Source organism: Meleagris gallopavo, chromosome 1 (genome assembly GCF_905368555.1).
Source record: "Meleagris gallopavo chromosome 1, MGAL_WU_HG_1.1, whole genome shotgun sequence".
Lineage (NCBI taxonomy): Eukaryota > Metazoa > Chordata > Aves > Galliformes > Phasianidae > Meleagris > Meleagris gallopavo.
The window spans coordinates 36,072,877-36,088,607 of NC_139404.1; the positions used below are offsets into that span (position 1 = coordinate 36,072,877).

General features: G+C 38.5%; 1 protein-coding gene across 1 annotated transcript in view; it reads left to right on the forward strand.

The window, feature by feature from the left end:
* TPH2 (tryptophan hydroxylase 2) overlaps positions 1–15,731 on the forward strand; it is a 60,341-nt gene that overhangs the window by 13,382 nt on the left and 31,228 nt on the right. Inside the window, 4 exon segments of the mRNA XM_010708192.3 lie at positions 2,703–2,899; positions 4,537–4,572; positions 4,575–4,671; positions 10,386–10,512. Of these exon segments, the coding sequence (XP_010706494.2) occupies positions 2,703–2,899; positions 4,537–4,572; positions 4,575–4,671; positions 10,386–10,512 (457 nt within the window).

Consider the following 15,731-nt stretch of genomic DNA (forward strand, 5'->3'; position numbering starts at 1 on the left):
GCCACAAAAAACTGGCTCAAGGAAACGGCTCTGTCAAAAATTGTTGAGTTGAAAATCCCTGACTGACGTTTCCTTTATGAGTTGCTGTTCTGAAGCAGTTAGATGTCCTTCTTTGATAGAACATAAAGAGGCCTCAGCTGGGGACAGAGAGAAAAACGCTAAGACCTAGAGGAGCAGATCCTTGCTGGTGCTAGGTGTTAAAGTGAAAGATGTGCTAATAGAGCACATCAATGAAGATCAACTCTGTGAAATAAGTGGACCAAAAAATAAATACTCCTCCTTCCTTCACATAGCTTATATCCTAAAGATAGTGAAAATGTGTTAAACTTGCTAATTAGCCCTTTGAGACTGATTAGAGATTGCAAAAGTGTTGAGAAAATTAAATCTGGAAGAAAAATGCAGGGCTTATGGAGGGAATTCATAATGTGAGTTGATAGCTCATGACTGTGGCAAAATGGAAAGACCATTTTAATAAGGGGAAATAAAAATTCAGGTTAGGTTAGCCTTTAATGTCCTTGCAAAGCCAGTTTGCTTGTGGCTGACTAGGCTGTCCTTTGGTGTGATTTGTTGGGTGATGAAAGCAAGGTGGGTCATGCTTGTAAGAAGGTGAGAAAAGTGAAGGAATGGCGCAGTCCTCCCTCGAGTCTGGCTACCTCCATCCCGTCAATAAAGAAAGCACTTTTAATAAAGAAAGAAGTATCACCGTCATCTTCAAATAAGATCAGTGCTCCTAGGCATAAATTCTAATAAGGAATTAATGTTCAGTGAACCTTATTTCAGTGCTAATGAATTAATTGAAACAATTACTATATTATAAACCTCCTACTGAAGAGTGAACAAGCTTCAGGACCCTTTTTTTCTTTATACTTCTCTAGAAATACGCTAAATAGAATCTTGATTTTTTTTTCCCACTGGTACTCAGATTTCTTCAGCTTTGCTGGGTCAGTACTGTAATGGCAGTATCCATAGTAGATGTTGCATCTAGGGAAAAGGGATGAGGCTCCTGCACAGCTCTGGCAGCCCCAGGTGGGTGGAGTAACAGTCTATTTGTACCTGGTGTATATGATACGATTTATAGTAGCTCTGTTATCCTTCCCATGAGCTGGCAGCAGCTTAAGATTGATAGACTGTGCAGGTGAAGACAGATCTGGATCTGAAGGATTGACTCCCACAGCATAACAGACGTGGACCCAGTGCAGGTTCTGCTGGTGAGCAATGCTTCGCCACATGCATTGCAATTCTTGTCGTGTCTGCAAAAGTGTGGCTGAAGGGGAACTAGCAAATTTAATGTACTGGATGTTCAGAGCATTTTTGACAAGTGTGAGTGTCTCATACAAAGTATCCTTTGACTGACAGATACTGCTATGGATCAGAATACTTTGACATAGTGAAAGGTGAGGGGATTAAATAGTAAGTTTTCAATAAAGATAAGGGGACAATCACAAACAAATGTAGGGCAGAGGCTCTTCTCTTTGTGCATGGAGAGACTGCTTAACAGCAATCACATGTGACAAGAGGGCTCGTTCCTTGTTACCTGGCATGGTGAAGACAGGATTATAAACCAGTTGAGAGCCAGGAGGGAAACTCAACTGCTCTAGCAAATACACAGCACTGCAGTTCTGCTGCAGCGGGATTATGCTTTGCGTGCACTGTGGCTGGGCTGTGGGAGGTAGGGATATGGAATTCCTCTATCTAATCTGTACTCATCAGCAGACGGAGAGAAGAGAAGGATACCTGAGGAGATGGCAGATTTTGTAGTTGCTTGTAGTAGATTGTGAACGTTAAATCCAGAGAAAGATTATAAAGTTTCTAGAGGGAAGCCATAATGATAGATGAAGATTATGTCATGGGAAATTTCTTAAGGCTAAATGCAAGACAGTGCAAATTGGAAGGAGCCCCTCACACTCTGTGCTGTCATTCAGTTTTGAATTAGCTGTAACCACTTGAGGCAAATCTTGGATGTCAGAGACAGATCAGCAAGCTCCCTGGGAGTCTCCTGCTCTGCAATTTCTCTGCATCTATGTAAGGTGGAGGAGGCAGAGAAATTGTGCAGAAGAAAAATACTGAGAGATGTATTTAAAGTCTTAGTTTCACTTATTCTGGGTTGTTGGCTCCGAGGTGGGCTTCCTCATCATGTAGTCCTGAATGAATGTGGGGTTCCAAACACAAATGCACAATGGTCTAAATAATAAATGTATGTATTTTGTTGTTTCTGCGTGTTTCTAAACATCTAGATAATTGCCTGATCTTCATTTTTAAAATGAGAGTCTGTGAATATTATGTGTTACAGGGAACAGATAGAGCAATCAACTGAGTAAAATCAACTGATGATTTTACTGAATGTACAAGTTAAACTGAACTTGGAGCTTCAGCTAACCATTATAAAAACAGTGGTAGAAAGCAGAGCTATTACTTTGGTATACAGATGCATCAGATAAGAAATCCGTCTTTCTGTTATGTTATGGAAATTAGACTGCTTATTAAGAAATACAATTCTTATGAAATAAATGTAATATGTACAATTAGGAAAAAATTCTAAAGAAAAAGCATCTAGTTATCACTTTAAAATAATTTGTTTTTTAACAGGCTCTATGTAGTTACAGTTATTTAAGTAGCACAGAAATTCTGCCAGCCAGAGTCAATATACAATCTGACTGTATTCAAATATACTCTCTATCCCTATTTTTTTTTTCCCCCAACAGTGGTCAACCCATTCCCAGAGTGGAGTACACAGCTGAAGAAATTAAAACATGGGGGGTGGTGTTCAGGGAACTCAGTAAACTCTATCCCACCCATGCTTGTCGTGAATATTTAAAGAACTTTCCTCTGCTGACTAAGTACTGTGGATATAGAGAGGATAATGTGCCTCAGCTGGAAGATGTCTCTATTTTTCTTAAAGGTAAGATTCATGTTTGATTTATCAGTAGGCACTGCTTCTTGAAACGCTCCTTTCTGTTAGAATGTAATGCAAAGCATGTTGAATAGAAAGGCTCCCAGTACTATCAGCCAACTGTGGTTTATACCTTTCATGGAAGAGGATATGAAGCTGAGATGAGTTAAATAAATAATCACATGCTGCATTGGTGTTGTCCTACGCAGGGAGAAAAGTCCTTCTATATGGTGAAAAAGAGCTGAGTTAGCTCTGCTGTCCTGATAACGGAGGGTGGGTGTCCTGGTAACCACAGTGTGTGTTCCCACCGTATCTAGGCATTTAAGGAAAAAAGAAAATATGAGGCTCTCCAGGCTGCTTAAAACCTCATGAAGCTCACACTGATGTATGTAGAAAATTCAGTGGGGTTCTGTGGATGATCTACAACTTTTGTGGTATTTTTTAAATGATCAGGATATTACATATTTAAGTTTGAAAATACTCTGCTTTCTCATCTGTGATGGAAGTGTATCCCCATGTGGAAGGAGAAGCGACAGACGAGAAGAACCTGTTGGTTTTTAACTCCAGAACTGCCAAAGCATTCAATTAAGATTTTCTCTTCTCCCAGGGCTTCCTTCAGACACACATACTTATGCCTTAATCTTCTTCCTCAGGTGCTCAGGAATTAAAATACTGTAGAGACATGTGTTTAGAAAATAATGTTATGGGCTGTTAAGTGTTATGTAGAGGAAAAAGAAGAAAACGGCTAAGGGTGTTCACTGAAGCGTGTAAAGTAGATTTTTAACTAAAAGAAATACAAAACCGATAATGAGAGGCTTATTTTCCCCAGTCCCTGCTTCATCCTTAGCTCTTGTTTGTCAATAATTGCATTTACTGATAAGTGACTCATTGATCTTTCAATTTTGATGTGTCCTAGGATTCTCATAGACTGCACTATGATCCCTAAGGAATTAGGCTCTTTTTCTTTAACTAGAAACTCAAAAATTAGCATATTTTTCACTAATATGTTTTTAGACTGAAGAGAACACAGTAATATCTGTTGAAGAAATCCTTGGAACAATCTCTTGTAAACACTTGCAAAGAATTAAGAATGAGTCTGGGAGAGAAATGTCCTTTTCAAAGTTACTCAATCTGAGATAATTCTCCACTGGGACTAATCTGTCAACTGAACATTTTGTTAAACATTTAAATGAGGACTTCAGATTTGAAATTCAGTATTTTACTGTCACAAAGCAGTATTTATCTGTAAAAATAAGGGCAGGTTTGGTTTAATCCTATTTTGTTCTGTTTGTTTTCAATACACTTTGCAGAAGTCATCCTCTGTTTTGGATAACTTCCTCCTGCTTTGCTGCCAGATGTAAAAATCAGATGCTTTGTGATTTGAGAACATCCCTTATGGCACTTTACCCTCCTTTCTATACAAAGTTATTTAAACAAACTTTGAAGTACCTCGAGGTGTTTTCATTAAAAAATATGCTAGCAATGCAAAACAATTCTTGCACTTAATAGATGAAGATTATGTATGGTGACCTTCAGCCAAGACTTTCCATGCCATGTTTCTGGTAATTAACTACAGACTGTTACTTGTCCTTAGAAACTGATATAGTAATTTATAGTATGGTGTTTTATTATCTCCTTCACTTCAGAAAGGTCTGGCTTCACAGTGAGACCGGTTGCTGGATATCTTCTCCCCGAGACTTTTTAGCTGGCTTAGCATACAGAGTTTTTCACTGTACTCAGTATGTACGACACGGCTCGGATCCTCTCTACACCCCAGAACCGTAAGTTGCTTCATTTGCTTTAGTGGTGAAAAAAATGTGCTTGTAGGATTCTTAAAAGACCCAAGTGAACTAGGCAAGGTTGAAAAGAGGAACTGTGTCACAAATGTAGTTAACCTGTCAGTGATAAAACCCTTCATGCTGAAGAATCTGAACTTGATTAGGAGTTTTCTCATAGACTTTTTACAAAGGTCTTAAATAGCTGTGTTATTTATATAGTGGATCAAAAAAGCTGCCTGTATTATTTTGCAGTGGAAGATAGAGCTTTCAAATATGTATTTTGAAAAAGTGACTGCAGTTTGACTTTTTCTGATGGAAAACTAAAGGAAGAAGCTTGAAGGGGAAGCCCTGAATCTCTTGAAAAAATTTGCTTTTGGAATTACAATTTGGTTGTCTTGTATCTCCATTTATCTTTTTGGGGCCAGACTCCGCAGCTGAACTTTGTATTTTCCCCATGAAACAGCCAAAGCAAATCACGAGGCGCAGTTCTCTCACCCAGAGAGGGTGTTATGTATGAAGTTTGTTACAGAGAACATATTAGGAAGAGGAGGAACGTCAATTATGACTCTCATGGAACAACATTGCAGCTTTTTTGAAACAGAATATTGTGTGTTTAGATGAAATATTTTAGCTGTTGATTTCCTGATGAAAAAAATTTGGAAGGAAAAAAAGATTAAAGTGATTTCAATTGTTGTGTTATACATGTTGTGCTCTGTGCAGTACTAACATGCCAGCTAGCACGAAGGCAGTTTCACCAAAAGCATCCGCTAATCTTGTGAACCACCGGAATGGTATTTATGTAGTGAATCACTTATCAGAAAGCTAGCATGAAATTGCAGCATTGATTATTCAGCTTATACTACTTTCTGTAAAATTTGGCAAAAATAAAGGCTTCGTATGTACGTATTCAGCTTCAGTCGTGTAAACATTTGGACCCATGCCTAACTTTGATTTCCTGAATTGAGTGCTGAAACCATGGAATAGTATTCTTTTGATATAAAAGGATTAATGGAACTGCATATTAAGCTGCATCTAAAAATGCTCTAACATTATTCTGGACAGAGTCAGCAGGTGGTGCTGTACCACGCATATCCACTCATCTTTTCAGTATGTGAGCAGAGTATCTGCTGAGGTACCGTGAGGCTAGTTTTGTGTGCATGTTTGTATTGGGTAAGAGGTGCTGGTCTCTGAACTAATGCACTCACTTCTGTAATCTCTGTAATTAGGACTTTAATTTTTGCAAGTTTTAGGGTAATTGCTGCGATGTAAAACCCAGAAAGAGTGGCTTGTATGTATGGTGCTGGACCTTCTCTGGTCTGTCTGAGAACATCTGTAGATATTTAAAAAAAAAAAAAGACATTACACTTAGGAAATACTAGGCATTGCACCAAATATTTTCTTTAGTGTTTGCAACACCTGCCAATACTCAGATTTTTATTAACCTAATATAAAATTAGGAGTGTGTTTTCATCTATTGATAGGGGATTTAGGTATGTAACCCTAAGTGGAGCATCATCCAGGAAGCAATCAAGTGTGTCTGTATTCTTGCTAATGTTCTCAGATTCATTGATTTGTATATTTGTGACCTGTATAATTTTCAGGATACTGCTTACTTTCAGAATTATTCTGTGTATCATACTAAAACCTTAGTAATTACAACTACTTTCTGTAACCTTTCCGGTTGTGGCATCTGGAAAATCACTGTCTGGAAATACTTGTTAAAATAGAATTAATATTTTTGTTCCCTGTTTGGGCTGAGCTTAAAAATTCAGGTTTTGGTCTTGACAGCTCTAAATATGACTAATAGAGGAAGGAAGTTGTCACGCCCTAATTATGTTGCTTTCTTTCTGCAGACCTGCTTGTTCTGAAACTATTTAAAATGTGCACTGACTGGGAGGAATTCCTTAGGAAAATTTTGAAAATCCATTTCAAATAGTGTGTGATTTCTTTTCATAAAATGGAGCACATAGTAATTGTTATTGGAAATGTGGAGTGAAATTCTGGCTTTGTTGAAATCAATGGCAAAACTAAACTGACTTGAGGACGGACAGCTCTTCATCTTCTGCTGCAGCTGCAATGCCCTGAGATGTACTAGTTGATATAGGGGACCATAATGAGGTTTGCTGCAGGTCCATGACTTGGTGAATGTTGCATTTCAATGATATAAACCTGATAAAAAGACTCCTTTTGACTTCAGTGGGCTTTCCATCAGATTTAACACCCAAGCTATAGCGCTAGATACAAATTAGAGAGTTCATTTGGTTTGATCTGTATCACTACTATATGCATTTTAAAACATTTCTTCCTGAGTTTCATTATGCTTCCTACTACATTCACAGAGTTATATAGATTTCCTCGGCTCTGCTAATTTACTTCAAGAAAAATCTTTTGCTGTGAAAAGTGCATTACAAAAATCTTATTTTCTCTGAGCAATGTGTGGGAATAAATTAAAGGAACTTAATTATTTTCAGAAAAAACAAAAGAATCAAGCCTTGGTAGTTAAGCAAAGAATTATGTTGTTTAGGCTATCTATAAAGGACCAGACTGGCAGGGAAATCTAACAGACTCCAATGACAATCTCAAATGCTGGTTCATGGTTCTTCCTGGAAGGTGTGGGGTTTTCTGGTGTTTTTCTGTTATTGTTTTGTTTTTTGTTTTTTCCCCATGCTCTTTGGTTTCAAGCTTCCTTTTCACAGAATCACAGAATTGTAGGGGTTGGAGGGGACCTCTAGAGATCATCATTATTCTTTTTTATAACTACTCAGTTAAAACAATAGTTTTAATGGAAAAATCTACAAGCTAAAGGCAGAAGAGAAGTATTTTCTGCCTCTGCATTCTCCTCCTCTTACCAGGAGAAAGACAAGTTTATAGGGCCAGGCTAGCCTTTGTCTGTTCTCATTTTTGTGTGAGGGTGGAAGTGGCATAAAGAGCCTATGCCCCAGTGTAGAACTAGGAAAAACACGTCTTTGCTCTCTTGTTTCTGGGAGCTGCAACTTCTGCACAGGAAAATAGAGATGCAAACACTCACGTAAGTACCACAGGCATTGCAGAATCCTTCCTGGAGCCAAGAACTTGAAGCCAGTCCCGCTTATTTTTCTTTGTTCTCCTTATTTGAACTACTAGTGTGAAGTTACCTTAAATAGATCTGGTGAAGTGTTCAGCAATCTGTGTTGATTTCTTCAGTATGGATGGGAAGTGGAGTTACAAGCTCTGGACTTCCAGGGAATGTGTTTGTGGTCCCTTTCTGCACTGAAGGTAATGGCTAGAGAAATCAGACTCCTCCAGTGAATTGTTTGGCACTGGTAATTCTCTCAGTGTATCCATCATACAACAAACTCCATTTTTCTGCAGTTCTTTGTGTTATTAATGAGCTAAACCTTGCAGGAGATGACAAGAAATTGTTGTGACTGGAACTAAATTAATAAAAATGGGTCATTAGCCCTTGATTATCCACTCAAGTGATGCAAACCATCTCCTGAACAAAGAGATACCATGCAGAGCAAGACAATTTTTCAAGTCTGAACTCTAATTAGGAAAGGAATACTATCTAAGCTACAGGTCTTGTGGTAGGAAACTTTGATCATCTTTCACATCTCAGAGCACCACCAAGCGAAAGGGTATGGAGGCAAGAAAAGAAAAGCCTTCTTGTCAGCTATTTTTGAAGAAAAACAGAAAAAGCAGGAATCTCCTGTATTCTAGAAGGACATGCTGTGATGTAGAAAAAAGGGAGAAAAGATCTTACTTTCAGAAAGAAAGACAAACTTTGCCAGAGACTGAGGGAGGAAAAAAAAAAAAAGCAAACAATTTTCTTTAGCTAAGTAAGTAAGTCTGATACTGTTCCTTGCCAGCTGTACATATCATACATGTTTCTTGGCTGTTGAATATAAAGATAAGAACACAGTAAAGGTAAGCATATGATCGTAGAAGATCCTGAGTTGGAGGGCACCGATAGCGATCATCGAAAGCAACTCCTGGCTGCACACAGGATCACCCAAAAATCAAATCCTATGTTAGTAGTGTTGTCCAAATGCTTTCTGCACTTTGTTGGCTTCGTGCTGTGACCGCTGCCCTGGGCTACCTGTTCCAGGGCCTGACCACCCTCTAGTGAAGATCATTTTCCTCATCCCCAGCCTGACCCTCTCCCGACAAAGCTCCATGCTGTTCCCTCTGTTCCCTTCTGCTCCCCTCAAGAGGAGCTGTAGGCCACCACAAGTCTTCCCCTCAGCCTCCTCTTTTTCAGGCAGTGCACTCAGTCAGTATTACTGCAACTGAATCTCTAGTCAGTGTCTATGGAACATGTGCTCATGTGTCATGAGCATCTACTTACGTTCCCTGCATCTTTTGGAAATACTTAAGCCTGGATAAGAAGAGAAATGAGATTTGGTAATTATTCTGGATGATCGAATGAATTACTCAAATGTGAACTTAGTTCCAACTTGTCACGCACAACTTCAGAGCTGTATGCATCTCACCAAAAAGTGTGAATGTAACATGAGCAAATGTTGGTAAGCAACATGTGAGTGAGACCATCTGAGCTGAGAAGATGGCCTACAATACCCGAACTGCATTTCTGATAGGCTGTTGCTGAGGCAAATTAGGAATTCCAGAAGTGCTATGGTAATGCTCATTTGCACACATTCAGAAGATAGTGTCTATCTAGGCACAGTTGGCACAGACTTTATGGTAAGGAATAGTGAATAAGAATGGGAAACTCTAAATTATATATATCATTGTTTTTATGATATATCTGAAGTGTCAGGTTCTGTGTCTTTTAGAACAAAAATAGTTTATAAAAGACAAAGTGGATGATTTTGGATAGAAAGCAGATAACTTGATGTTTTCTCTCTGCCTTTAAAACATTTGTTTACAGCTTAAAAGAAAAAAACAAGAGAAATGTCTTTGAAGAGACGAAAGCAAAGGAAATGTCAGATCTGATTTTTAAAGTGAACTTTACTATCAAGTCCATTATTTTCTGTGAACAAATGCACCAAAACTTTCAGAATTGTTTGAGAGCTTTTGTAGATGATGCATGTGCACTTTTGTTTGTTTGGTTAGCAGTTTTTTGTAGACTTCTATTTGCACTTTGTTGTGACTAATACTGCACTTACAGGTGTAGACAGTAGTTCTTTTTGAAACAAGACAGGTTATCTGCTTTTTTCTAAAACCTGCCTGGTGAGAACTGGACTTCATAATAAAAGTAACCACTGATTACAATAGGAAGTCAGGGCAAATGTGAAGTTAGATGCACCAGATACCTTTGTAATTACAGTGCTGAATTTCTACAGGTAAGCTGCAAAATGTTTGGTTGTGGAGCTGTTCTGGGATGTGGAAGGGGGAATGGAGAAGAGGGAGAGTTTGTGTTGGATTTTGAACTTGATTCGTGTGGATAGAATTGTTGTAAGCTATACTTGTAAGACAAGCAATTTGCTCTTCATGGGACTAAGCCTGGAAGACAACAGTGATTGTGCCTTCCCAGTTAGCCTGTAAATGATGGGGAAATCATGGAAAAAGTGGTGTTAATCCATTTAATAGAAATAAACCGATGTCTTTCTGTAGAAATGTGTGCAGGGAAGAACCGTAATGTAAAAAACATGTTTTGTGGTAAGACATTTTGAGTAGAGGTGTGACCCATATTAAATGGTTTATGTTAAATTGATTATGGAATTACTATGGCATTTATTCCTGTAATGGCTCTCTTCTCATTTCCATTCCTCTAGGGATACATGCCATGAACTTTTGGGACATGTGCCTCTACTTGCTGATCCTAAGTTTGCCCAGTTTTCACAAGAGATAGGACTCGCTTCATTGGGAGCATCTGATGAAGATGTTCAGAAATTAGCCACCGTGAGTTAAATTGTTCTGTAGCATGCTCTCTCTTATCTGTCATCCTTTTTGGTTGATGAAGTGACATGCATTGTTTTACCAGAGCTGGTTCAAATTATGAATGACTGTGCTGTGGCAATCACAGAGCTTTGGGTCTTTTTCCATTGTTTTTGTTAGAAGCAAAGCTAAACACAGTAATCTTTGGGTAATCAGTTTTATTATTTATCCAGTTTCTAGGGTTCACTGAAATGGATTTTGTTTGCTTTAAGGTACTGAAAACAGGAAAGTAAGGTAATTTTGGGGGAAAAAAAAAAAATAGAAGAAGAAAATATTTTGGTTCATGCTCTCAGTTCTGCTTTGTTAGTTCCTCCACAGGTGGCCACTTTGGCTCTTAGCATTGCTGTTCCTGCATTCACTTATCAGTCTTGCAGATGCTCACTGCATTGTAGTGTGTGATGGATTTTAAAATGATTTTACATCCTTACTACTTCTCCTGTTGGAGAATATGTAGTTACTAAGCCAAGATTAAGCAGCAGTAGATCTAGACTGTGGTCAACTGCCTCAGCCAGTCGCTGTGAGCTGAATTTTGTATTTCATCAATTTAACCGGACACTATTAAAAGCAGATTCAATAAAAGCTGTATTAAACTATCATCGCTTTGATACACTGGCTTAGCAGTGTCTTAGAGTCTGCTGAAAAAGGAGTTTGTACCTGTTTTTTTCTTTTTTTCTCCTGTAGCCTTCCAGAAGAGGCCAGCAAATTTATATAATCAGACAGCTCCACTCTCTGCTTAGACAGGCTTGATGTTTTGCTCCTGGCCTCTTCCTCTCATACACTTCAGGATATGTTCTTTGCTTCTGTAATGACTACCTGCTGAGAAGAAACTGTTGTTTGTAGGGAGGACTCAAGAAAGTTGTGTCTATTTGCAAATTTGCTAGGAATGGACTTGGTAGGAAGCAGAGCTACCTTGTCAAGACCTGCAGCCACAAGAAGAACTAGCTAACTGGCTATTTCTGTGGGTATTCTGAGGAAAATGGTATGTCCAAGTCTTTCACCCCATAATAACCTTAGATGACACGGGCATGGGCCTGTTGCAGTGTACAAGTTTGAGACTAATCTGTTTGGGAGAGATGTTAATATAAAATGACCTCTGCATATTATATAAATGCTTTTACTTTTCCCCCTCACAGAAATTCAGTTATGACTGACTGTGTCATCTGAACAATGAACTGCTCCCAAATCACAAAGCCAAAAATAAAAGAAGACAGTTGAATCACTTTTCCTTATCATACTGAGAATTTGATATCTGAGTCAAAGTTGATTTCTCCTCCCATGCTGGAAATAGCTCTTTCAGGTGGAAGAGACATTTAGAAAAGAGCCTTATGGTAACCCAGGTGTTGTTATTTTTTTGTGGATGCACATTGAAGAGCTATTCTCCCCTGAGGCAGATGCTTGACAAACACAGAGATGTAACTTGCCCTAAAATTTGCAATGTAAACAAAGTCAGTTTGAGAGCAAGTAGAAAGAACATCTCTCAGTGGAGAGGGTGAGGAGGCCAAGAAATGCATTCAGTTAGGCACCAAATGTCACTTGATGTGCTATTAACTGACTTTTGCAATATTCTGTTCCATTTCCAACCTAGATTAAAAAAAAAGAACAAACAAACCCCAACACAGAATCAACGAAAACCAGATGCAGCAAGCTGAAAAATGCCAGCCAAGAGTCTTAATGCAGAAAAGCAATGCAGGTTCCAGCTAGGCAACTTCAAAGTAAATACAGAAACAAATGAATGGAGAGAGAGCATGCATATTAATGAGCTTGAAGCAATATGCCCAAAGCAAGCTTGCCATTATCATGACCTGTTTCAAAAGATAGTGACATTAACAGCTGAGCCCTTACAGGGAAGGCAGTGGCTCTGGAAGAGAAGAAAATGCCTCTTAGGAATTCAGACTAGAAAGGGAAGAATTATTACAGGTGATTTCCTAATCTTCCGCTCCATTCTGCTCTCAAAAGCCACTGTGTATCTGCCTTGATAGATCTGCTCTTTGTGTATGATCAGTCTTGAGCTACAAAGGAAATGTGTGGGTGGCTTTGTCTCTGTAGATCTGACACGGTTCGTGGAGAGCAAGCAGGAGCCTTGTCCCTGGGCAGGCCAGGATAATTTGGTAAATGGCAGTTAGTCACCTCTGTGCAGTGCCTCTGAGGGCAGGGATTAAATGGGAGAGCATTGCAGAGGTGCTGGTCAGCTGGAGGGAGGACACCTGCGGGGGAAGAGGGCTGAAAATACAGGGATTTGAGAGTACCCCATCCTCTTGCTTAAGTCTGTTGGTCAGATTGGAGCAAGAGGAGTGGAATGGCTGCTGCTCCTTTTCAAACTTAAGCTCTCTTGCCTTGAAAAATGGAGAAGTGAAAGATCTTAAAGATTGCATTTGCAGTAGTTTTTGAGAGATGCTGTTCCATTTACAGTGTTTTAGGGGAGTAAAAAAAAAAAAGAGTGATCGAGAGGCAGATTACTAAAACAAAAGCAAAATATTTCCACAATCCGCTTTTTTTCACTTGTCCTGTGGTACAATGCAGTTACTAGCTGAGGAAATGTAGTATTGATTGTGTATGTCTGGGTGCTAATTACAATCATCATAACTAATGTCTTGTGCTACTCTGTGTGACGTTCTAAAAAATGGTTTTGAGTTGATTTTTCAAGTGTGCCTGGTCTTTCTGTTTATTTTAGTACTGTGTGAAAACAGTCTGTCTTTTCTACTTAGCTCTCAAACTGTAAGCTGAAGGAGGGACTTGACATGAGGTGTTTCAATTAATTTATATAATATATAATTTACAACACATTTAACAGCACATAACATAAGGTTTTGTCAGAAAAATTGTACAAAAAATATACCTCAGTTTATATTCTATATAACCTTGTAATTTGTGGACTTGGGAGCTGGAGAGCAGCTGTCTTTGTGAAGTTGCAAGTTGGTAAGCGGGATTCTTTCTTTCTTATTGATGGCAGAAATGATTCCTACTCCTGTTGGGTTCTTTCAGCACAGCTCAAGCTGCCTTTTGCAAGGCAGTAAGGAGAGGATATGTATGTAAAATTCAATCACCACCTGTCAATTTGCTCCACTCAGAAAAGAATTGGTTAGCACGGTGTCTGTGGTTTGTATGAACTTTATCACCAAATCTTTCCATCCAAGAATTTGACAATTAGGGACTAATTAGTCCCAGCAGGTTTTTTTCAAAAAAATTTCTTGCTGGAAGGTGCAGTTAAACCTTCAGTTCTGCAGAACTGAAAAAAGATTGGCACCTTTTCATTTTTCTTGACAATGTTTTTCCTGGTATTTTAATAGCATGGGGCTATTGTTTTGTTTTATGCAAAAAAAAAAAAAAAAAAAACAAAAAAAACCCACAATATGATGAATCATAATCTGAAGGAATTGTTAGGAGTTGTATGACGAGGACTTGAAAATGTGTTTCAGGCTTATTATAAATCTAAATGTTTTATGTTGCCTGGATAATGACTGAGGCCAATTGTATATTTCTACAGATGACTTTAATTTGTCTGTGTATGTGTCACATACTAAATATTTTACATATATTTTACTATATATTTTACATACATATGCTAGGATAAAAAAATAGATTGCTCAGAACTGCCTATCTGGGAGAAATTGATGGTAATTCATGTGAACTCATTTGCCTGTTTTCCTCAACGGTCTGCACTGTCCAGTTCTCTTATCTTCATTCTAGTTTTTTTCCCACACTGAACAACTGGTATAGCATATGATTCAGGACAATTATACATTGTTTACTGAGATCATAACCAGAATGGAAGAAACAAGAGCATTGCAGACAAAGGGTGGGTTGCATGTGGTAACTTTCGAGTAGGATATCTTACAGGAGAGGACAAATTGTTGTGATCTCATCTTCAAAACGACAGATAATATTTCCCAGAGGTACTGTCAATAGTGCTGGGCCATAAGTATAGCTTGTGAGCTGGGTAACTGTCTTCCTCCATAAAGAAACAAATGGAGCAGAGAGGAAAACTACAGAAATGCTTGAGATTTTGAACATTCCTAATATGCATCTGAAAAATTAAGGTTTCTTGAATATTCCTCATTTATATAGCAAAATGGTAGACAACAATCTACCACTGCTCTAAGTCTGCAGTCAGCTCCCCTGCTGAAGCCATTCTGCCGTATAAAAATAATTTTGTACTGGCCACCTAAAACCTACTATCATAGCTGAAGAGCTATGGCATTCACTGAGTATTTTGGAATTCAACATTCAAACATTTTTCTGTCTCCCAAATGGTATGCTTTACTGTGTGTGACAAGTGCCAGTAGTGAGCAGAGCATGTAGCCTAAGTCCAGTGGTGACATAATGGAGTTTCTTGTAAAGGAGATGCTTCTGTCTGCGCCTGTAGTTTATTAATAAAAGAGCTGCAGCATGAATTACTGAGAGTGAATACAATGTAAAAACTGCTTGAGTAAATTTTGACAGACTTAAGAGAGTCATGAAATGGCTCTTGACTGGGGTGCATGTCACTTAGAGAAGATGAACCAGTTCCCAGTGTAAAAAGTAGAACTGTATATAAAGTATATATGAAGGAGCCAGACATTGTCCCGCCAGACAGCATGAGACTGGAAATACTGACATCCATATTGTTCATCATTTGGGAAGTAAAAGCACGTGGCTAGGGCTGTGTCTGCTCCTGAGCTTCAGCAGGCAAAGAAACCTATATGTATATGTTAGAAATTGCCTGAAAGCAAAATCTGAAGTGATACAAGAACCAGAGAACAAGGGTGATGGAACGTTGTAGTCTTCTCAGCTGTTGCAAAGTTATACAAATCTGTTTGAATCAGGAGAATTGGATTGCTCTTCTTTGATAGGTGGGGTGTTGCCTAGCACACAGACTGCAGCTCTAAAGCATGCTCTAACCTCTGGTTTTTCTCTGTATAATATTCTGAAGGTATTAATAACAGGTAATGGTCCCCAGATTTTAAGGACCTGTTTCAACAATTCTTGATAAAAAAGTGCTGATGTCAAGTCTGTCCTCCAGCATGTTAACCATATAGGTGAGCACAAAGGTGAGTGAAAAAGATAGTACAGTACATATATCACTGAACCATATTAAAGGAGAGAAAAAACTGTAGATTTCAAGGATCAATATTTAATATTTTAGAGTACTGCACTGTTCCTTTGCAGTGCATTTTCATTGTCATCACACAGGAGATTCATGGCAT